General features: G+C 27.5%; 2 protein-coding genes across 2 annotated transcripts; both read right to left on the bottom strand.

Annotated features, from left to right (window-relative positions):
• Nucleotides 1–339: 339 nt before the first annotated feature.
• Nucleotides 340–21,992, bottom strand: LOC136077989 (synaptobrevin homolog YKT6-like). The gene is made up of 9 exons (XM_065792523.1): nucleotides 21,935–21,992; nucleotides 15,525–15,634; nucleotides 15,180–15,262; nucleotides 13,645–13,745; nucleotides 4,878–4,933; nucleotides 1,337–1,382; nucleotides 1,168–1,233; nucleotides 756–857; nucleotides 340–664 (listed from the first exon to the last, which is right to left on the bottom strand). Exons 2-9 carry the CDS (start codon nucleotides 15,626–15,628, stop codon nucleotides 632–634), a joined length of 591 nt encoding a protein of 196 aa, XP_065648595.1. The 5' UTR covers nucleotides 15,629–15,634; nucleotides 21,935–21,992; the 3' UTR covers nucleotides 340–631.
• On the bottom strand, nucleotides 18,686–19,009 carry LOC136078518 (uncharacterized). The gene has a single exon (XM_065794291.1). The coding sequence runs from the start codon at nucleotides 19,007–19,009 to the stop codon at nucleotides 18,686–18,688; it is 324 nt and encodes a 107-aa protein (XP_065650363.1).
• Nucleotides 21,993–23,569: the final 1,577 nt, after the last annotated feature.

The raw sequence follows: 23,569 nt of genomic DNA, 5'->3' as shown, positions 1-23,569 counted from the left end.
ATTTCAAGGGGAGTTCATCTATTTTGAAATATATTAACTCCCCGGGCAGCACCGGCAGCAGGATTATCTGTAAGTTTCCGTTGTTTAACGGAAAAACCCATTTAGTTTCGACAAAATCTGAACATTTTCGAGAATTTAAATTGACACGCATTCAATTTTTCCGCAACATTACGAACAAAGCTTCAACTTATGACTTTCAGAGCTTCAACCTTTTAAAATTATAACAATTTCATATGACGTGATACTATCAATGTGATACGATAACTCTTGAGTACTAATTGTGTATTTATTACACAAGAAATATACACAAGTACAAAAACAAACAACAAAAATAATACATTTATTTATGAACATAAAATTCTTCATTTACAAAAATATAATTAATCTAAAAAATATATAGAAAAAATATTTCGAATAACTCTAAAATTTATATTAAACATGGTAATCTGCCAATATTAAAATTTTATTTTTACAAAATTACAACTTTAAATAATTAGACTTTTACTCATTCATTTTTCTTACTTATTCCTATAACTATTCTTATGTTGGTAACGAATAAGTATTTATACAAATATATTCTTATACAGTGCATTATCATTGCAGAATGTCTATCGTCAAATGAGAAAGAGCTTTACCAATTACAACAAGCGTTTCTCTTTCTTGCCTAAATTTTTTAAATATTAAAATTAAAAAGTCTTTTTACAAACACAACCTTTTACTCATTAAATCAAAAACAACAAACTTTGAAATCTTACATTGCCATATATAACCTTGAAAGTAGTACTAAGCCCTTCTGATTTCGCAACTAAATCATCAAGTTTTTCCACGCGTTGAAGAACTTGCTCAATTGTATTATACTTAAGGAGAAAACAATAACAATATCATTGATATTAAATACTTGCATGCATTTATGAAGATTTCTTAAAACCGTATTACTTGAGAAAGTATGCTAACTTGTGACAAAAAGTCTTAAGTTAGCAAAATTCTGTTTTTGCTCATATCCGAGGGTTTGCCCAGTATTTAAGCTTATGTGCCAGAGGAAAAAAAAATTTCTATATCATGTCAGCATACTGTAATAAAACTCGGTACTACAATATTTATGGGTACTACAAAGTTTTATTACTAAATTAATAAAACTTTTAAGTGCAAAAAAATTGTGAAACTTACCATAATGATTTTAGTTTCGTCTAGTTCTGCTTGTACTTTCATCATTGGATCTGCATCAGTGGGGTTCTAAGAAAAAGTATATATTTTTAAAATTTTAATTTTGAAATTAAAATAATTATAAAATCAAAACTAAAACACTTAAATAGTTTTAAATTTCAGCTCAAAGTACCTGATACTTTTGAAGATAAGTTTCACATAGATTAAAATTAATGACACTAAAAAATCAATGACAGTTATAAGTTAAGGCGCTGAAAAAATAGATTTTAATTTAATTTTTTTTGTAAAATTTATCTTTTTAAACAATTTAGAAAAAAGTTCTTAATGTTTTTCGGAATAGGGGTCACAAAAAAATTGTCAATTTTAAAATTTATGCTTTTACTGATATACTACTAGATATGCGTTTTAAACACGAGTAGTTGTTAAAATAATCTAATATGGAAGAAATTTATAATACGAAAACTATGTGACATTATTGTTAAGGTTTTTATTCGAGTTAATTTTCCACTAAATTATTAAAATTAACAGGATCGGCTATATAGTTAACTAATGTAAAATTTAAAAAAATTATACTTGTTAATTTGAAAAAGTGGGAAAGGTAATATTTTTTGCACAGCAATAGATTTTGAGATGGATTATCTGCAAAAATGTAGCCACAACATTATTTAATATATTATTTAATTATTTTACATAAAATAAAACTTACAAACTTTATTTTGCTTTATCCAAGACTCTTAAGTTTTAAATATTTCTTGCTACTAATAACAAACTTAAATATATATATATATATATATATATATATATATATATATATATATATATATATATACATATATATATATATATACATACATACATATATATATATATATATATATATATATATATATATATATATATATATATATATATATATATATATATATATATATACACATATATATTTTAATTCTGATTGCAGATTTAAATTCCCCCTGCCCATGCCCCCACACTTATAAACCTAATACTCTTAACTAATTACCCAAATCATATTGTCTGGTTTATATATATATATATATATATATATATATATATATATATATATATATATATATATATATATATATATATATATATATATATATGTATGTATATGTATATATATATATATATATATATATATATATATATATATATATATATATATATATATATATATATATATATATATATATATATATATATACATATACATATATTTGCCCACGGAGTTGGGAAAAATATGGTCGGCAATTTTTTACTGATTTTAAACTATTAGAGGTCGAAATCAGGTTGTAAAAATAATTTCGGAATTAGAAAACCAGGCAATAAGTTGCAGAACTTTATGTGTGAGGTCATCATGTCGGCAGAAAAAATGAAAAACAAAGGCTTGACACCATAAAGCATTGAAACAAGGCTGGCAATTTTATGCCGACCCCAAACACTTCTAGGTATGTATTTAGGTCGGCATTGCCGACCTTAATTCTGAGGGTTGTTTATATATTCATATAGACATATGCATATACATATATATATATATATATATATATATATATATATATATATATATATATATATATATATATATATATATATATATATATATATAAATTAGCAAAAAAAACAACTAACTTTTATCTTCAATATCATGTTTCTCCATCAGTAGGTTCATCAGGAAGAATGTCTAAACATCAAAAAGTTCAAATTATAGAAAAAATTATTTTACAGGAAGTTGGGAATTGTTATAATTAATTATGTAATAACTGTAGTGTTTTGCAACCAGGAAGTTACATCAACTACATAATAAAATTAAAAAATCATGAAAAGAATTCTTTAAAATTAGGATAATTTTAGACTGGCCATTTATTGTTATAATTTTTTAAAAGAAACTTATTTTCATGTCTGCATTTAGAAATTAATTCAGATTTTTTATTCGGAAAATTTTCTTGATCTAAATGAGTAATAATTTCAAATTTTACTTCTAAATATAGTATACATTTTTTCTTTAACATCATGAACTATTTTAGCTAGGCAATTTAAAGTATATAAGCCTACAAACTCGCGAATTACTGCTCTGCCTTAACTTTCCATTGTTACATTAAAACATTTTCCAATGTTTCATTAATTCCCTAGCTAAAATAGTTCATTTTAATCAATTAGGCTGGTATCGCGATGATGGTTTAATTATAATGCAAAAAAAATCAGGGCCTTAACTTGACAAAATCAGAAAAAATATTATACAAATTTTCAAAAATATTGGCTTCCAAATTGCAATTAACATTAATTTAAAAGTTGTGAATTTTCTTGATGTCACATTTAACCTTTTGGAAAATCCTTATAGGCCTTATGAAAAACCTAATGATGAATTATCGCATATAAATAAAAATTCAAATCATCCCCCTCACATCTTAAAACAAATTCCTCTTTCAATTAACAATAGACTAAATCAAAACTCTTCTATTAAAAATATTTTTAACTCTTTCAAACGCGTATATGAAGATGCTCTTAAAAAAAGCAGATTTTAATATTTCGAGCTAAAATTTGAAACAAAAATTGCAAAAAAGCAAAATATAATTTGGTTCAACCCTCCATACAGCAAAAATGTTTCAACAAATATTGAAAAAGCTTATTTAAAATTAGTTGACACACATTTCCCTCCCTATAATAAATTGAACAAAATTTTTAAAAGAAACACTATTAAGGTAAGCTATAGCAGTACAAAAAATATTAAAGGAATTATAAAAGACCATAATTTTGCATTGATTAATAAAAATGAATTTCCCAAAGAAAAAAATACTGAAAATTGTAACTGCAAGCAAAAAACTGACTGCCCTATGTTTGGCAATTGCTTATCAAAAAATATTATTTACAAATGCATTGTTTCCTCGCAAAACAACCCTGATAAACAATATATTGGCTTAACCGAGGGCAAATAGAAAAGCGTTATGCCAACCACAAACAATCTTTTAAACATAAAAAATGCTCAAAAAGACTATGCTATCAAAAAATATTTGGCTACTGAAAGAAAAAAATATTAATTTTAAATTAAACTGGTTTATTTTAAAAACTGTGCCTGTCTATAATAACATTTCCAAAAAATTTATACTATGTTAACAAGAAAAATTTGAAATTATTAGATCGTTTAGATCAAAAAAATTTACCGAATAAAAATTCTGAATTAATTTCTAAATGCAGACATAAAACTAAGTTTCTTTTAAAAAATTATAAAAATACATGAACAGCCTAAAATTATCTGAATTCTAAAGAATTCTTTTCATGATTTTTTAATTTTCTAATGTAGTTGATGTAACTTCCTGGTTGCAAAACACTACAGTTATTACATAATTAATTATAACAATTCCCAACTTCCTGTAAAATAATTTTTTTTATAATTTGAACTTTTTGATGTTTAGACATTCTTCCTGATGAACCTACTGATGGAGAAATATGATATTGAAGATATAAGATAGATAAGTGTTTTTACTAATTTATATATATATGTATATATATATATATGTATATATATATATATATATATATATATATATATATATATATATATATATATATATATATATATATATATATATATATATATATATATATATATATATATATATATATATATATATATATATATATATAAAGAGAGAAAGAGGTTAACGGTTAATTTATGCATTTATATAAGCAAACACCTTGGATTGTCTTGAGTATACGGTGGATTCACACAGTTCATGAACTCCTTAATAATCTAATTAAAAAAATTAATTAACTCAAATGAACAATTAAATTATCAACTATTAAATACATTATTTGAACAAAATTTAGTATAAAAAAACACCTTTATAATATATTAAACTAAATAATTCTTAATATAATAATTTATTACTTCTTCCATACATTAATTTAATAAAGAAAATCTTTTTTTTTATCAAGATTTCTTTTTTGGAGTTTAAAATTAATCAGTTTAACATTTTTAAAAACTGTAAAAATTGACTAACTTTCATTGGTGTTAGGAGGATATATATACTATATGGTTTAACAACAACAATTTTGTTGAGGAACATTGTCAGGAGAAATCTCCATCAACTTATAAATATGCAAAGGTATTTGCTTTAGATGCTGTTTCTTTAGCACTTGCATCTGCACTTGGTCTTACAAATGTAAGTTACAGAAAAGCAGCATATATTAACAGCAGCCATTCAAACTTATGATGACGGTGATATATCAAAACTACCAATATCTCGTTGTAGCATTGGAAAAAGCCGAATGAAGCATTGTTTACAACATTATGCGAACGTTAAGGCAGCCTTTAGTTTGGAGGGACCTTTGGTTATTCATATTGATCAAAAACTTTTGCCAGCAATTTCAGGTGGGCCCTAAAAAGTTGTTCGTCAGGCAATTTTAGTTTCAGTATTAGGAACAGAAAAACTTTTGGCAATTCCTAAAGTGGCACAAGGGAATGGTGGGCTTATAGCAAATGCAACAATGGTTGCCATTTCTGATTGGAAAACGCAAAATCGAAAAGTTGCATGTTCTTTCGACACTACGGCATCGAACACAGGTCAACTAAATGATGCGTGCACAATTTTAGAAAGAAAACTTGAAAAAAAACTACTATGGTTGGCATGTAGCCATCATGTACATCAAGTTCAGTGTAGCAATATCTTTAAGGCAGTTTTCAGTCCATCCTCTGGTTCAAATGTGTTGTAGTTTCGTTGATTCCAGGAATATTGGCCAAACATAGATCACGAAACATATACCGCTTGTACCGATCATCGTTTAAATGAAGAACATAAAGAATTGAAGAGAGAGGTAGTTGATTTTATTTTAGGAATGTTGAATGGAAAGGCAGGAAATTTACCCTGAGAAGATTATCATGAACTTTTGAAACTTACTTTGATCTTTCTTGGAGATATTCCACCTTGAGGCATACGGTTTGGAGTTAATGATGCATTTCGCCACGCAAGGTGAAGTCTGAAATAATTTATGTTTTAAAGACTTTCTTATTTCCAACTCAATTCAAGCTCACAAAACGAGAAAGTTCAGGGTGCTTGGAATTTGGATTTTTTGTTGTTCTTATCTATGTAAAAACATGAATAACCTGCTCATACTCATGCTATGCTCCATTCAATGATTTAAATATCATAAAAGCATTAACAAAGTACAGTTCAACATCAATATCTCAACAACTGCGTTGAAAGCAGTGGGTTGCCATTTATGGTATCTTGAAGAAGAACTAGCACCACTTGGTCTGTTTTCTGATGCCTGTTATGACGAAAAAACTTATGATAGCAAAATTGCAAAATCAGATTGCAGACAATCAAGAACTCAATTGACGATCAATCCGATACACTGGAACTGAAGATCTGAGTGCAAAACCTCTAGAGTGTTTCATTGGACCATCTTCAAATTTCTTTTTTGATGCCTCACAGTTAGACATGTCCTTTCTGAAGGATGTTGAGAAGTTATTAGATATTCTAAATTATATTCTAAATTATCAGACCGCAAAGAAAACTGTTAAGGCACTAAAAGTTGTTAACAATAGTACAAAAGGAGGAATTGCTCTAGCCATTGCATTAAATTCTACAATAACAAAACAAAAAGAGCAAAAACAACATTTGTTTCAAATGGTGGAAAGTCACCGGCAAAGATTTCCCAATCTAAAGAAATCAATGTTACTTTCAGTTGTTCGTTGTAACTGAACAGTTAACTGAACAGTTAACTGAACACATGAAACAAACAGTAAAAACTGAACAGTTTCAATTGAAAAGTATTATAGGAAAACTTCGTTTTAATTTACTGAAATGGTATAAAACTTGTTGCATTTTTTTTATGTTAATAAAAAAAATTTAATTTTTTGGAATATTCTTAAAAATTAATAAAATTGATTAAATTTTGAGGTCGATGAGGCAGTTCTAAATATTGTTCAATGTTCTTCAAACTTTTTGTGGTGTATTTACGAAGCAAAAGGAACATAAAAATGCAAGTGCCTCTAAGGCATGAAATCATTTTATTTTCTGAAGCACACATACACACACACACACACACATATATATGTATATATTTCTATAGCAAAGAACTTAAAATTACAAATGTTTTTACGACTGCTTGTGGTAAAAAACAGCTCTTAACAGACTACTTAAAAGATTGCAAATTATATGATACAGGAAAACAAGATGAAGGAAGCAATTCTAAAGAACTCATGTCCGAGGAAAAAAAACTAGACAAATAAGGATTTTTGGAGCACTTAGGAGCAGTCACAGTAATAAGATGAGACTTAATTAAATGACAATTAGCATGAGAATGAGTTTTAGTAGATGGAAAAAGAGATGCTAGCACTTTAGAGCAGTGTCCATTATAGTATTAATAGAAAAGAGAAAGAGAAGCAACATTAAGATGATGTGACAATGGTTGGAAGCAAGCGCAGGTTCAACAATGTTCACAATGCTTTTTTGCACCTTGTCTAAAAGAGAAAGGGCATCATTGGAAGATCTGCCCCAGATATGGCAACAGTATTCCAAACAAGGATGGATATGAGATTTGTAGAGATAAAGAAAAGAATCCTAAATAAGAAAGTTGCGAGCACAATAAAGAGATGCAACATGAGTAGATGCTTATTTTGCAATGGATTTGATATATGGTTTCCAAGGATCAGAAGTAAGAATTAATTCTAGAAGATAAAGGGTAGATGACTCGTCAAGTAAATTATTGTTCATAAATATAGGAAGATCTAGATCAATGTGATAATGATTTGCTGAAAAAAATGAGTGAGACTAAGAGCCCATGCTGTAACAAAAGTGAGATCTTTTTCAAGTTCAAATGTCCTCTCCAAGCATTCAGAGAGCGTTGGCTTCTTGTCAAGAATATATGGTAGTATCATCAGCGAACAATGCCACCTTAGATGTGGGAATTTCTGGGAGATTGTTAATGTAAACTAAAAAAGAGTATAGGGCCAAGGAATAAACCTTGAATTTATTGGAAATGAAGAAGAGTGCTGTCCTTCAAGAACAATTTTTTTACTATGATTGGTATGGAAAGATTCAATAATCTTAAAAATATTACCTGCTGATGGAGAAGACCAACATACCAAACTTTATAAAATGCTTTAGAAATGACGAGAGCGATAGTCTTAGCCTCGCCACATTGATCTGATGAACAATAAAACCTATCAGTAATTACCGTTAAAAAACCAGCAATAGAATGAGAAGATTGAAATTTATATTGATGATCAGAAAGTTATTAGATTCAAGATGAGAGACTAAGTGTTTGTTAATTAAAGATTCAAAAAATGATAGTAAGAAGACTAATGGGACGGTAGTTAGACAAGTCAGATCGCTCTCCAGGTTATTTTTATTTAAACAATTTACTAAAATAAGTGCTAAGATAAAAATATTGTTTAGTATAACCTTATTCAGATTTTGAAGGATGTTTTTCAGGAATAAAAATCATTGCATTGCAAAACAATCTTTATGTCTTCAAATTACTAACAATCTTACAAAGTATGCATGAATTTTGTTTGTTTCAATAAAAAAGCATTTAAAACATGCCATTATTCATAAGTATCTTTCTTATCTTTTATTAAGTGTTATGTGATTTTAAAAAAAACGATATGTTTAATAAAGTTCCTCAATCAAATTAATGTTTTAATTTTAACTGAGTAAATTAATTTAATTAAAAATTATTATATAGGCAGTAAAAAGATCATTCCATTTTTTTAAACTAAGTTGACTTATTCAGTTGAACAACTTGTTGCTGGTACAGTTAGTATAGATTTTAAAATGAAATTTCAAAGAGATAGTTTTCAAAGTTGAAAGCTCATCTTCAGTGTGCTTTTCAGCTCGAAGATAAACTTTTGTTAAATCAATCCTTGCAAGTAGTTATGGAGTGGCATAACATTTGTAAAATTCTAAAGGAATATGTAATAGATAATAAGTTCTCAAGTAATTAATTCAATTAAAAGGCTTACATCTAAATTCTTTTTTGAAGTTTAAACTCTTCTTATGTCAATTAATCCTTTTTAAAACGAACTTCAAGAAGCTTCTTTGATGTTTGAGACAATTTCTTATTTCCTGAAATTAACATGTTGCCAATTTTGCTAACTGCGAGATTGATTCCTTGATTTTGGCTGTAAGAGTGCTTTCCCTTCCATAAAGTGTTGAATCATGTAATAAAGCGTGTACACGAAATAAATGTTAAAGTAGAAAAACAACTGAAAAAAGTAATCCTTAATTTTTATTTCAAACCAAAAAATAATTTTGGTACAATTTATTAGAAGATTAAATATTTAAAAAAATAAATAATTATTCCAGTGGGAATCTAATAAAATTTTGAGCTTTTGCTTTAGTGGTACCCATAAGCTCGTGCACAGAATAGGAATTAAAACTATTTGATGCTTTTTTAAATGATATTTTAATATCTTTAATAATTCTGCAAAACTTTTTTGTTTTTTTCTCATCTGCTTTTCCTCTATATTTGGCAATATAATAAACAGCACCAGGAATTTGTTGATGATCATACTTGATATAAGTTTCATCGTCAAAATTGTCATACAAATTTCTGCCGCGTGTTCATGCACTTTTTTGTTGAGTTTCAGAACAGTTAGGCTTTTTTTGTGCTTTGAAAGAATGAAAACCATATTTGTTTCTAACTTTTGCAACAAAACTATAAAAAAATCCATATATTTTTGTGCGTTCCCTTAGTGAAAGGCTTGGGTTATTCTTAAAACTGTTTAACAGTTTTCTAACTAGTTTTATATCTTTACAACCTTCCTTTCTTCCACAACCAGATTTGCTTTTGATCAATTTTGTTTGAGAAAAACATTAGATAACACGACTAACGGTGTATGGATGTATTTGCAACAATTTTACTATCGAATCGTAGCTACTATTAGGATTTTGTAAATGTTTGTGCATAATTTTTTCTCTTAGGTCTTCTTCTTTCATCATTTTTTAAACTAATTTCAAGTTAAATCCAAAAACTAACATATTTTTTTGAAACCACAACACATTGTAAACAAAATACAAAACAATTTAAAAGATTTTAATACAACCACTGAAAAAAATGACGTGCTTATTCTTTCACATTTATTTCGCGTACACGCTTTATAACACATCATTTTATATTTATTGACCTTTTAAAAAATATAAAGATTTTAATCTGCAAGGCTATGGGTTTTCAAGTATAGATAACGGGGCCCAGTCCCCACACTTTTGTAGCTGAGTATTGCAATTGATATTTCACTACCTTCTAGACTAGCCGGAGCTTTGAAACTTTTAGTACTTCTGTAGTGCCAAAAAAAGTGCATGTTAAAATTGTTTTCAGGTCCAAAGACACCTGGGGGGGGGGGGAGGGCGCTGGGTTATGGAACCACTTTTTTTATTGCGAAGTCTTACTAGATTTTTCTCTACTTTCCAGAAAAACTGTAACTCTGAAACTTTCAGCATTTGTGTAGTCTTGATAAACATTTGTTAAAAGAATTTTTCAGGGCAGATGACCAGAGACCATAAGGCCGAGACACTGGGGATCATGCCTCACTTTTTTCAATTTTTTTGTTTTTCATTTTTAATAAAGTAAAGATAACTTTGTAAATATTGCCTTCAAAAATTTTTTTTTGTTTATATTTGTTCCATTCGATTTTTGATCATTTGGTATTCAATGATCTTTCTTCAAATGTTTTAAGAAAGTAAATATGTTTATAAGATTGTTGATTTGCAAGTATATGAATTAAAAACAGTCATCCATCTAAAATAATAACTTTGACAGAACTTTACATTGCATAAACAAAACTTTTTGAATTGAAAAGAAAACAGACAGAACAACATTAATCTGTCAGACAATAACAATTGAAGAATACAAATTGATGTTATAAGAGGCAATAAACAAGTTAACAACGTATTCCTCATTCCAAAATATCAAGCAAGATACCTAAAGCAAAAAAACGAAAATTCGGCAAAACAGATGTTATGTCTTAGGTGATTTTGCAAAAGATTACACGTTTGTGATTCAAGATAAAGTTCAAAAATACCATTGGTGTAAAAGTCAATCCATGTTACACCCTGTTGCCCTTTATTTATTAAACAAAATTGCAGCTTAAAGAAAAATTATTTTGCTTCATGTCTGAAGATATTGAGCATGACATTGGCTTTGTGTATGAAGTTCAGACACAAATAGTTAATTATTTAAAAGAAAATCATCTTAACATTTCAAAAATTCTTTAATTTTTAGATGATTGTGCTGCACAGTATAAAAACCACAAAGACCTTTACATCATCTGTCTCCATAAAGATAATTTTGGCATTGATGCAGAGTGGACATTTTAGCTACATGTCATGGTAAGTCACTATTTAATGGTATTGGTGGCACTATAAAACAATTAACTACAAATGCAAACCTACAAAGCCTGATAAATGACCAGATACTGAATAGTAATAAAATGTTTGACTGCTGTTCAAAAAATATTAAAGAAATTACTTTTTTCAAAATTGAAAAAGATTGACAGAATTGTGCATTACTTTAAATAGCGTTTCCAGCTAAGTAGAACAATTCCTGGAATTAGGAGCTATCATCAATTTAACCCAGAATATATAGATACTATTAGGTTTAAACGAACAAGTGAAGATTTTAATATAAGAGGGATGTTTTCTTTTTTTGATATTCAAATTATTTAACCTAACCAGCAAATTCACATCAATACATTGAAAATTAACACTATTACATTGAAATTTGGTGAACTTGTTTAATGTAAATATAATGTGTTTCATTGGATTGGTATAATAAATGAAGTTAACAATAATGAGCAAGATGTTATGACAACATTTATGCACCCGCATGGTCCTTTTAACAAATTTTTCTGACCATTTAGAGAAGATAGGTGTTGAATTGCAATTACTAACATAATTTGTACCATAGATGCACCTGTAACAACAACTGGACTTATGCATACTTTGACTGTTAACTATTCTAAGTAAATCTTAACACAATCTTGACTCTTTTTTTTTGTATTTTAATTTTGTAAATAATTAAATAAAACAGAATAATTACAAACCTAAATAAATTTTTTAAAACAATATTTTCAAATTTATCTTTACTTTATAAAAAATGTATAAAATAACTTTTTTTTTTTGAGAAAATAAGTGGGGCAAGATGCCAGTGCAGAAAGCCATGGATCCTCTGGTTGTCTGCCCTGGAAACAATTTTAAACGCGTGTTCATTAGGACAACACAAATGCTGAAATTTTCAGAGCTCCAGTTTGTCCGGAAGGTTGAGAAAAATCTATCACATGATTCCACTACAAAAAGTGGGGCACTTGCCCAAACTTCTAACACCCCCCTAATGTCATAAGGCTCTAAAAATACTTTTAAATTGAGCATTCATTAACACTACAGAAATACCAAAAGTTTCAGAGCTCCAGCTAGTCTGGAAGGTAGTGAAAAATCAATTGAAATATTCTGCTACAAAAAAGTGGGAACCGTGCCTTTCTATCCATACGTGGAAATCAATATAATTGCAGATTATTATTATATAAACAGCAAAGAAAAAAAAAGAAAAAAAAAAAGATCAATACGTATCTTTATATTTTTTGAAAGATCAATGAATATAAAATGATGTATAATATACTTTTTTTTTGATATCATCAAGGCCACATGGGATTCTTGAGGATTTAAAACAGATATATAAAAATTGCCTAAAATTATTCAAAATTAACTCAATAATAATTTTTTTACACTTCTTATCATTTCATTGGATTCATCGCCTCTAAAAATAGCCAGTTACAAATTTTTAAGTAAAAAAATCAAATATTTTGAAAGTTAAGGGACTTGGAATCTCTAAATAAAGGTTGAAATTTTGAGGGGACAAGAGGGGACTGGCCTGGCATTCTGGTATTGCTGATATCTGCCAAATAAAAAACAGTCATATTTCAGAATCTTCTTGGAGCCAGAGGGTATAATTTTAAAGAAATTTTGATTTTACAAAGCACTCTCAACTGTATAGAAATCAGCAAAAACTGAGATGTATGGTGACATGACCTGGGTCATTTGACATGGAATTACTCAATTTTGAATTCACAATGTAATGTTTAGGTCATTGGAAAATCCTCTTAACATGAATTTGAATAAGTTGATAATATCAAACTTAGCATTTGTATGCACCAGCAACAATAATGGATTTGAAAGATCATTGTGTTATTTTTCAACACACTATGACTATTGTCAGTCTTGACACAGTTACCGTAGTGTATCATTTTTTTATATATTCATTACATTTATTTTTTTTGACCTCAAGGTTATATGAGGTTAACATCTACAACAGCTTGTGATATGCTTGACAAAACATGCCAGTTCTGTTTAACTCAACTATTACCTAATAAATTAACAAAATAAAACTTTAATAACTAGCAGATTAAATTAAGTGACTTAACAAAACTAAAATAAAAAATATATAGAAAAAATTTCTGCTAACTTTATTAAGCATGTTAAAAGCCACACGTTGTGGATAATCTTTATCTGCTATTGCAACACTGCTAATTCCTTCATTGGAAACATAAACATGGCACAGGTAGTCTAAAATAATTTAGGTAAAGCTATAGTTAAGCGACCTAAAAAATCTTTATATTTTGCAACTTTTTGAGGAACATGAGGAATATTTATTGGCTTCAGTATTTACATCGACTATCTCATAGCCTGTGCCCAGGCTTGGCCAGGAAGGCGTGCGATTTCAAGCCTTTATATGACCACGCAAATAATATTTTGTTTTGATGATTTAACCACGGTTTTAAACAAATGCGCTGAAATAATTAGTTTTTAATTACGTCGAAAATAAATAATTTCGATGCGTTTATCTTTACTAACGTTTTTTTATTAGCAAAACGCTTTTAAATAAAGTAGCTTCAAAGTTGTATAATTTTTTATTTATATTATTTAATTATATAAGATTTTTTTTATAAGTAAAACAAACGTAAAAATTGAAAAAAAATAATTTTATAAGCGACGACTTCAAACAGCGAAGGTCTTTTAATTAACTTTATATTAGAATCATTAAAGTTTTTACCGAGAAGAAGAAAAAAAAGACAAACTTTTTTGAAAGCCGTTTGAATTAAATAACTTTGATCTTTACTTACGTTTTTATATTATTGAAACGCATTTAAATAAAGTAACAAATCACATTTTTTATATTTACTTAAGTATTTATTTTTTATTATAAATGTTTTTAAATAAAAAAAAATTATAACAATTTTTTAAATAAACGATTTAATCATTTTTACTTTTTTTACTTTTTGTGCGAAGAATTGTTAAGAATCTTTTTTTAAACTTTTAAACGTACGCGTTTATTAAACAATTGTCTGCCCTAAGTTGTTACTTTATTTAAAAAGGGTTTCGCATAATATGAAATTATAAAAACATAAGTAAGGATAAACGATTCAAAGTTATTTATTCCAAACGTAATTTAGATAATCTTATCGTTATAGCTTATTATTTTTTTTAGTTAAGTTTTAATTTTAATTTTGCTATTTTAGTTTTGTGCAAGTTATTTTTATTTCGTTTTTCGTTATTTTTTTGACGAAAATTTATTCGCTTCTTTGACGTTTTTTTTAAGTTTCTTTATAGTTGAGTTAAGATTTTTATAGCGCGTTTTTAAAACGCATACAAATTTTTAAAACTTATTGACAGCCGTGGTCAAGTTAAGTAAAATCAAATAGTATTTGCGTGATCATATTATGATGTGAAATCGCACGCCTTCCTGGCCAAGCCTGGCCTGTGCCTCATAGAATATCTGGCAACATCAACTGTTTGGTATGGGGCAGCAATCTTTTTTTTTATTATTCCAATAAATATTCCTTATGTTAAAAAAGTCTTTACTGGCATGAGCGCAACAGGCGGAAAAATAAAATTATTTTAGGCTGCTTAACTGTAGGATTAATTATTGTATATATAATAATGTATGTATAATAAATATAAGTTAGTTTATTTTAAATAAATTGACATAAAATAACAGACCTTGTTCTTTTACAGATGCTCTTACACCATTTGCAGTTCTTTCTACAATAATTTTTCCAGTAAAGTCCATAAACTCACGAACACTAAATAAAATTTATTTTTAATTAAAAAAAAAAAACTAAATTATATTAGTTTAAAATTCCATTATAAAATGACAAAATCCCTCATAAAAGATACAGAAATTATTAAATGAAGGTAAATTTAAGATTCAAAAGAGTAAGTATATTTTTTATTGTTCAAATATTTATAATTTTAAAACTTTTACATATATTTATGAAGCTGTTTCAAAATACTAATAAAAATTAGGAATAATTTTGCAATATTTGCAGATTCATCAAATCTTACGTAGAACGTTGAAAATAACTGAAAGAATGCAAATCTTGAGCGCTTTTTAATGGTGTAACTTTTGTTGATTTGTGAAACAATTCAATTGCATAGAGCTTTACCATTTTTCACTAAAAATATTAGACGAATATTTTAACTCTAGAAGTGTACAAAATGAAATAATAATAAAAAAAAGTTGAGATATTGTATAATAAATTAAACAACAATAAAACATCATTCAAATTATGTATTATTCACGTTACAACTGCGTATGGTAAAATTCTCTAGAGGGGTCCAGATTTTATTTATTTTTTTGCTGTTTTTTTGTTTAAAATATGATTTGTTATTTTCCTCGGGAAAACATCCAAGCGCGTTTTGCTAATAATTTACACTAGCAGTAGGCAACCCGTACGGGTTTTTAGTAAATAAATTAATAATAACAATTTAGTTTTTGTTTGTTTTCTCTAATGGAATATAGATTTATTAATACTTTTTTAGTTCTGCTTACTTTTATTTTTCTTGGCTTCTTAGTTAAACAAAACTGTTAGCTTTATTAAAGATACAGTTAACCATTTATTTCGCAACGTTCGAACATTAAATGCGCAAATCACAACAAAATCATTTTGTTAAAATATGACTTATATGCATAGATTATCCAAGTCTTGCGAAAATGTAGAATTGTAAAATTGCGAAAAACTGTGTCGGTAAAATATCCGGAATATATTTTTCCTTTCCTTCGTCTTAATTTTGCTTTTAGCTGAGTAGTTTCTAATTTTTTTTTTTAAACTTTTCTTTATTTTGCTAAGAATGATGAGTGAAGCTTAAAAAATAAATATACACAAAAATTATACCTTAACTTGTATCCTAATATAATCTATTAATATATAACTTGTAAACTTGTTTGAAAAGAAATTGTTTTGGATATCCGGAAAAACTATAAGTTGAAAAATATATACGCAATTCCGAAAAAGGCTAATCTCTGTGTACTGCTCCTATAATATTATAGCTTATTATTCAAGCTATATATTTTTTTTTTAATTTTTACAGCAGAAATTTAAATAATAATAATAAAAAAAAACATAGAAAACAAATACGTCGATTTACTTTATAGTTAGCGTATATCAGCATATATTTATTTCAGAATTCATCCAATCCAAATTTATACTAGTGCAGAAAATATTTAGCAAAAAATGTCTGGAATATATTATGTCTTGCCGTTTTTCTTAACTTTGCGTTAATATTATTAGTTTTATTTAAAACTATTTATTAATTTTTGTATAAGTCAGGTTGATAAAAAAAGCAGTTGCTTTTGGTCGACATTTTTGAAGCAATTGTTACGCTTTACGTGAATAAAAATTTGAGCAAAATCAATAAATGTATTCACATAAAGGTGAGCAATTAGTCTAAAAGCGTTGAATAAAAGCAATTGCTTTTTTTATTCACCCGGCCTAATGAGCTGAAAAGGGTATGAAAGAGATGTTAAAACCATATAAAACAGTTGTAAAAATTATTCATTTAAAATCGTGTTCACTTTTTTTTTAAACAAATTTATTTACATGATAAATAGTTAAATATGTAAAAAAATATTTAAAAAACAATTAACGTTGAAGACACTTTTCCAAATCAGTTATAATAGCCACTCTCTCCAGGACCAAGGAGCCAAGCATAGCCTATCGTAAAGAAAACCAAATTAAAATAATTAAAAATATTATCAATAGTGACAACAAATAAACATTAAAAAAACCATGTGATTCCATATTAGTAGAAAGTAATAGAAAAATTAGTAAAAAGTAAAAAATTAAAAAAGAACAAAATAGAAAGATTTTTAAAAACTACTTAATTTTGTGAGCACTTAAACTATGGTGTTCATTTTTGAAACCAATATATCTCATTCAATGAGCAATAATATTAATAACACTAAGGATGAAAAAAAAAAAGAGATATAATCAATTGTACTATAGTTATATCAAATGCTATATTGGCTTTTAGTGAATGATTAAAAGCAGTTAGAGAAACTACCTGTAATCATTTTTAACAATAGGCATCATGGGAAGGTAAGCCAAGCTCCCTTTCAACACGAAACATTACAACAATAGCATCACAACAATTACGCAAAGCAATGGCAAATGGCTTAAGATATTTGAAGAATGAAATTACACTAAATATTAACAGACATGTGTTTTACATATATAGCTATAAAAGGCTAGACAACAGACATTAAATATAACAGTAAGAGATCGTCCATAAATTACGCAACGCAAAAAATATATAAAAACAGAAGAAGGAGATATCTAGCTCTTTTACGCAGCAATTTTCATTAAACTTAATGCGCTAATTTATCTAAATGTTAAAACTCTGCGAGGGAAAACTTTTGAACTTTTTTGTTTTATTGTATAAGTTTGCGTTATGTAACTTATCCTAAACACCTTTTGGCACTAAATGCTGTCTCACACCTCGGCTAACTAAACCTCTTGGCTGGCAAAGTTAGCATCTTGCTTATCGCTACTCTCCTTTTTTTCTTTACTTTTTTTTCTTTTTAAATAGATTTTTAGTTATAAAGAATAGCCAGCTAGCATAACAGTCTAGCTCTACACACACTGCAAGTCACTTGCTTGGGTAGTTTAACGGTCTAGCTCTATACACACTTGCTTGACTAGTTTAACGACCTAGCCCTACACATTTGGCTATGAATTATAACACTAATAACTATATAAAAGCAGTTATAACAGTAGGAAAAATAACAAAAACTGGTTGCATTTCCTACATTTTTTTATAAAAAAAATTAAATGTTTAATATTAAAACCATAATCATTTATAAATTAAGTATATTTGTAAATATAACATTTTTGAAAATCATTTATTAAATCATTCAAAATTTATGCTCTTTTGCTAATGCAACATTTGGAATTTTATATGGAATTTTGGAACAAATGTTAAAACAAAAATAAGTACAAATGATAAATAAAAAGTACAACTGATAATTTAAAGTATAATTAATAACTAAAAGTCATTACATACATCATACAGCTTGTGCTTGCAAGATGTGAACATTTAGAAATGTGACAAACCTAGACTATAAATTAAGAACATTAGAAAATATAACATTATTTGTGTAACATTTTCCACCAACCATACCTTAAATGGTATGTTTATCAATTTTGAAAAACAAACTATCAAATGATCTAGTTCTTGAACAGGCAACATATAGTTGTCCATGAAGAAAAACTCAGTATTTTTAGATATGCACTAACTCTGTCAAATGTTTGACCTTGACTTTTATTAATTGTCATTGAATATGCCAATCTGACGGGAAACTGACAACGTTTCAGAACAAAAGGTAAACTAGAATCTAATGGAGCCAACTGAATTTGAGGAACAAATACCCGTTTACCACCAGAAACACCTGTCAAAACCTCTGCATCAATATAATTATTTTGAAGAGCACAAACTTTTATTTGAGTACCATTGCATAACCCAGCTTTGAGATCTAAATTTTTAAGTAGCATAATTAAACAACCAATTTTCAAATTAAAAAAATGAGAAGGCATACCTGAAGGAGTTTAGCTGTTCAAAAACTCAACAGGAAAGTTATTTCTTTCATTAAAGTCATCAGTCTCAATTTGATCAGCACTTAAATAAGTTTTGACCACACCCGGTAGACATTCAAGCACTTCTTCATCGATTGATAATGAATCCACATTAGTGGGCGTTAAAATGACCTGTTTAGAATAATTATTTTGTTCAGCATCTCCAAAAATCTTATCAACAATAGAGACATCTTTTCTAATAATGCACTGATGAGGTATTTCAATGCATTCTTTAAAAGGATCCTCATCTTTGACAGGCATTGTTCCACTATCAAGTTTTAATAGTCATTGGGAAAATTCTCTTTCCCCATCATGTACTCTAATATTTTCTATAAATGTAAATTTCTGCAACCAATGCCACTGCAAAGAACATTTTATACACGATTCTACAAGTTCAGCTGGTTGTCCTCTTTTCACAACAGGCAGTATTTGCCTAAAGTCACCACCAAAAAGAATGACTTTTCATCCAAACGGAAAGTAGTTCTTGCAAACAACTTTTAATAAACCTATCAATTGCATTTAAGGCATGTTTAGGTATCATGGATACTTCATCAAACAAAAACTAACTTGTCTTAAAAAATGTCCAAGTATAGAGTTAGGGGTTACATTACATGTGCTGTTATCCAATATTGGGACAGGAAGTTTGAATAAACCACGCAAAGTAGATCCATTTGTAGGAAGAGTTGCTGCTATGCCAGTCTATGCAGCTATAGCAGATTTAAAACCCCTACTTATGGTTTCAGCAATCAAATAATTATATGTAGATGTTTTTCCACTGTCAGCTGGTCCATCTATGAAAAACAATCTAGAATGTTGATTTTTACACTTGGTTGCTCATTCATTCAGTGCAGCAAGGATAGCATTACATACATTTAATTGATTGACATTAAGCAACAGTCTCATTTGATTGGCTTCATCAATAGATTGTTAAACATTTTCATCAAAATTTTCTAGATTTAAACCTATAAACTCATCAATAACAGGCAGATTGTAATCAGTTGGCATTTTACCACTGTGATTAAAAATCTTTTTAATTTGATGAAGAGTAGCTTGTTTAGCTATTAAAAGTGGGACTGAGTGGTGAATGAAATTCACATTCCATTACAAAAGCTTTGTCTGTATTCCAGAGATGTAAAGGATTGTCACGTTCACAAAAGGTAAAAATAATTGAAAACAACTGTCTAATTTGCTTTGGCATACGTGTTAAAACCGCCACAGAAAGAGTATTCTGCCATTCAGTGTCATCTTGCAACAAACCTTTCTCATTGAGCAGCACAATCTAAATCCACTTGTTCTGCGCTTTCTCTAAAACACACTATCTGATTCTCAGGAAGATGAACTTTAAGGCGTATAATAGTGTGTGACATTTGACTAATGGCGTACTCGAATATTTGCCACAATGCTTCAGGCACACTAACATAACAACAATCTAAAAATTTTTTTACTTCTTCATGATTAATTTGTTTGTTTATTACAATACTTGCGCAGTCATGCCCTTTGTAATATATAAGTACTTGTACAAATGTTTAACAGCCTTTACAGACATGCAAGCTTCAACATAAATATGGGCTTGATATTTCATTAATAATCAAAGATTGTAAGGTAAAACCCAACGGTTATCTACATTGTTGCCTTTAATATTGAGAAACAAGCCATTGTCACCTGTAATGCGGAGAACTATTATGAACTGCTACTGTGTTGGCATTAAATTCTTTGGGATATTTTTTGCTGCATACTCCATCGACCACGCAGGGCAAATTTGGAGTCAATATACTACATGGACCATGAATCATGCAAGTTTTAATAATGTCATAAAATTGAGGATTTACAATCAGATCTGGAATTTCAGTAGATATTAAATTATTGATATCCTGTGCTGTCTCAAGCTTATCATCGTTTGCAAAATGAAGTAAAATATGAACATGTGGCAAACCACGCTTTTGAAATTCAATAACCTGAACATGGATTAAAACTTTCCTTAATGTTTAAAAAATAATTTAAGAGATTACTTAATTTGAGTTTGAATACTCGAGTTATCAGTCTATCAATTATCTAATCAGTTGAATAATCGAGTCTCAATCAATATCTAATCAGTTGAATAATTGAGTAAGTCAGGTCTATTTATTTGCAGTCTGACCTGAATATAAATTTTCAGTTATGTTGCGCCATTTTGGATTGAAGGTAAAAGTAATAAAAAGATCTGGTTTACCATATTTTTTAATTATAGCCATTGCATCTTCAAAGTTTTCTTTTAAAGCTCCAGGACTTTCTACATAAGTTGATGGCAAAACCACTACATGCCTGGTCTAACATTATGATCAGTTTCAAGGTTGTTTATATGTTCATGTAAGGCAACATACTGCTTGCTTCTCAATTTGTTTTGGTTATTTTTGATGAAAGCAAGGCCCTGGCCTTCAATTTTGAATTTTTATAAATAAATACATACTTTTTAAAATAAAATTAAAACTTTATTTAAATATTACTAACTCGTATTACAGGTTGCTTACTGCTAGTAAAAAAGAAAAACAAAATTTTAAATTTTATTTCATTAATTTAACAACTGGTCAAAAAGTATTACCAAAACAAAAAAATTTACGAAAGGGTCGAAAACTAATAAATAAAAATTAAACCAATTTTATTAAAATTTTCAAGATTTCGAAATGATCTTAAGATGTTTATCAAAAAAAAAATGTTTAGAAAAATGTCGGTCAGTACATTTTAAAAGTAATAAAAACAATGAGACAATTTAATAATAAATTTAACAATTTTTAACATATATATACTTAAATACCTTTTCAAAGAGAAGCATAATGCCTTAAACTAAGAAAAATAGAGAAGCATAACCTTTTTTTTTGTGATGACTTCCGACAGAAGTTTTTTTATTTTTCTATTACTTTTTCTAAAATAAAATATAGCTATTAGAACAGAGAAGTATAAAAAATACTGAAATATAAACGTATAACTATTTTAAATACATATATAGAAAATACATAAATACATAAATGAAGATCGTAAATGAAGTTAAATAAAGTTCCAACTAAAATTAAAATTGCAAATACTGAAAATACTATAAATACTGTAAGTACTGTAAAAACTGAAAAAAAATAAAGTTCCAACTAAAATTAAAACTGTATAGTAAACTTACCCAAATCAGTATCAGTTTGACTGTTTAAAAAAAAATTAGAATAAAAAAGATGTTCATAATTAACTTATTTACAATCAAGTTTTTACTTCAATATTTACGTTAATACACTTACATGTCCACAAAAAACAATCTTAGTTTATTTTAAAAAAAAAACAGGCTATAAAAATTAGAAAAATAAAAACAACAAACATTTATTTAATTAATTAATCAATAAACAACATCAATTCCTCTAGAAAATAAATAAAAATTTATTTAATCAATTATTTATTCAATGGACAACATCAGTTCCTTTTGAAACTAAAAATTTATCAGTACTAATTTGTTAACAGACCTTGCTTGAAAGACCGCGTGGAATATAAAACCGCTATAGAAAAGCCAAGAAACTACTTTAAAAACGAAAGTGAAACAATGCTAACACTATTAAATTACAGTTAATATTCAGATGAAAGAGACGTTTTTAAATTACAATTACAATTCATATTAAAATTTTAGTATAAATATAATCATATTAGAAACATTTACAATTTATATCAAGATTAAAGAGACGTTTTTAAACAATATTGTTTAAAAACGTCCCTATAATGCGCAGTAGGGGAAAAGTGGGAGAGAGGAGAGGAATAGGGGGAGGAGGGGAAGACAGGCAGGGATAGGAAGAAGTTCAAAAAATTTATGAAATCTAAAAAGAACCTATAAAAAACCTGTCACACGATGTTTTTACCTTTCTGAAAATAGTTCCATAGCATCGGCCCTTGATAAACTTTTGACCATCGTAGTAGAAAGCTTGTTTCATCAAAACCAACGATTTACTTTTTATAAACTTGTTTTTTTTAAAGTTGATTTATATCGGTGTTAAATTAAAAAAGATTTGTATGGTCAGTAACCATTAAAGAGTTTAGTTTTACAGATAAATTATTAATTCACATATTTAAACTTAATAAATAATCCCACACGAAACACTACAACTTCACTAACAAACACTTTTCTAGATGCATCTAAAAAAACTAGAAATTTTAAAACAGACATATCAGATCAGTTCCCAATTTTTTTCACTTGCACAATACTCAACCTCAATAAACAAGACAAAAATTAGAATATGAATATATATATATATATATATATATATATATATATATATATATATATTTATATACATATATATATATATATATATATATATATATATATATATTTATATATATACTGCCTGTATATATATATATATATATATATATATATATATATATATATATATATATATATATATATATATATATATATATATATATATGTATATATGTAAATTATGTTAGTGTATTTTACAAATAGAGTGCTCA

This window comes from Hydra vulgaris, chromosome 03 (assembly GCF_038396675.1).
Source record: "Hydra vulgaris chromosome 03, alternate assembly HydraT2T_AEP".
Classification (NCBI taxonomy): domain Eukaryota; kingdom Metazoa; phylum Cnidaria; class Hydrozoa; order Anthoathecata; family Hydridae; genus Hydra; species Hydra vulgaris.
This window is presented reverse-complemented; position numbering and strand designations above follow the sequence as displayed.

Bases quoted from the DNA above. Each gene is read 5' to 3' on its own strand.
- LOC136078518 (XM_065794291.1), bottom strand. From the start codon at position 19,009: ATGCTACTTAAAAATTTAGATCTCAAAGCTGGGTTATGCAATGGTACT.
- LOC136077989 (XM_065792523.1), bottom strand. From the start codon at position 15,628: ATGGTAAAGCTCTATGCAATTGAATTGTTTCACAAATCAACAAAAGTT. The intron at 4,934-13,644 runs GTTAGCAGAAAT...TTTTTTAATTAG, and splicing joins CTTTTAACATGCTTAATAAA to ATTATTAAGGAGTTCATGAA. The intron at 858-1,167 runs GTAAGTTTCACA...TTTCTCCTTAAG, and splicing joins ACGAAACTAAAATCATTATG to TATAATACAATTGAGCAAGT.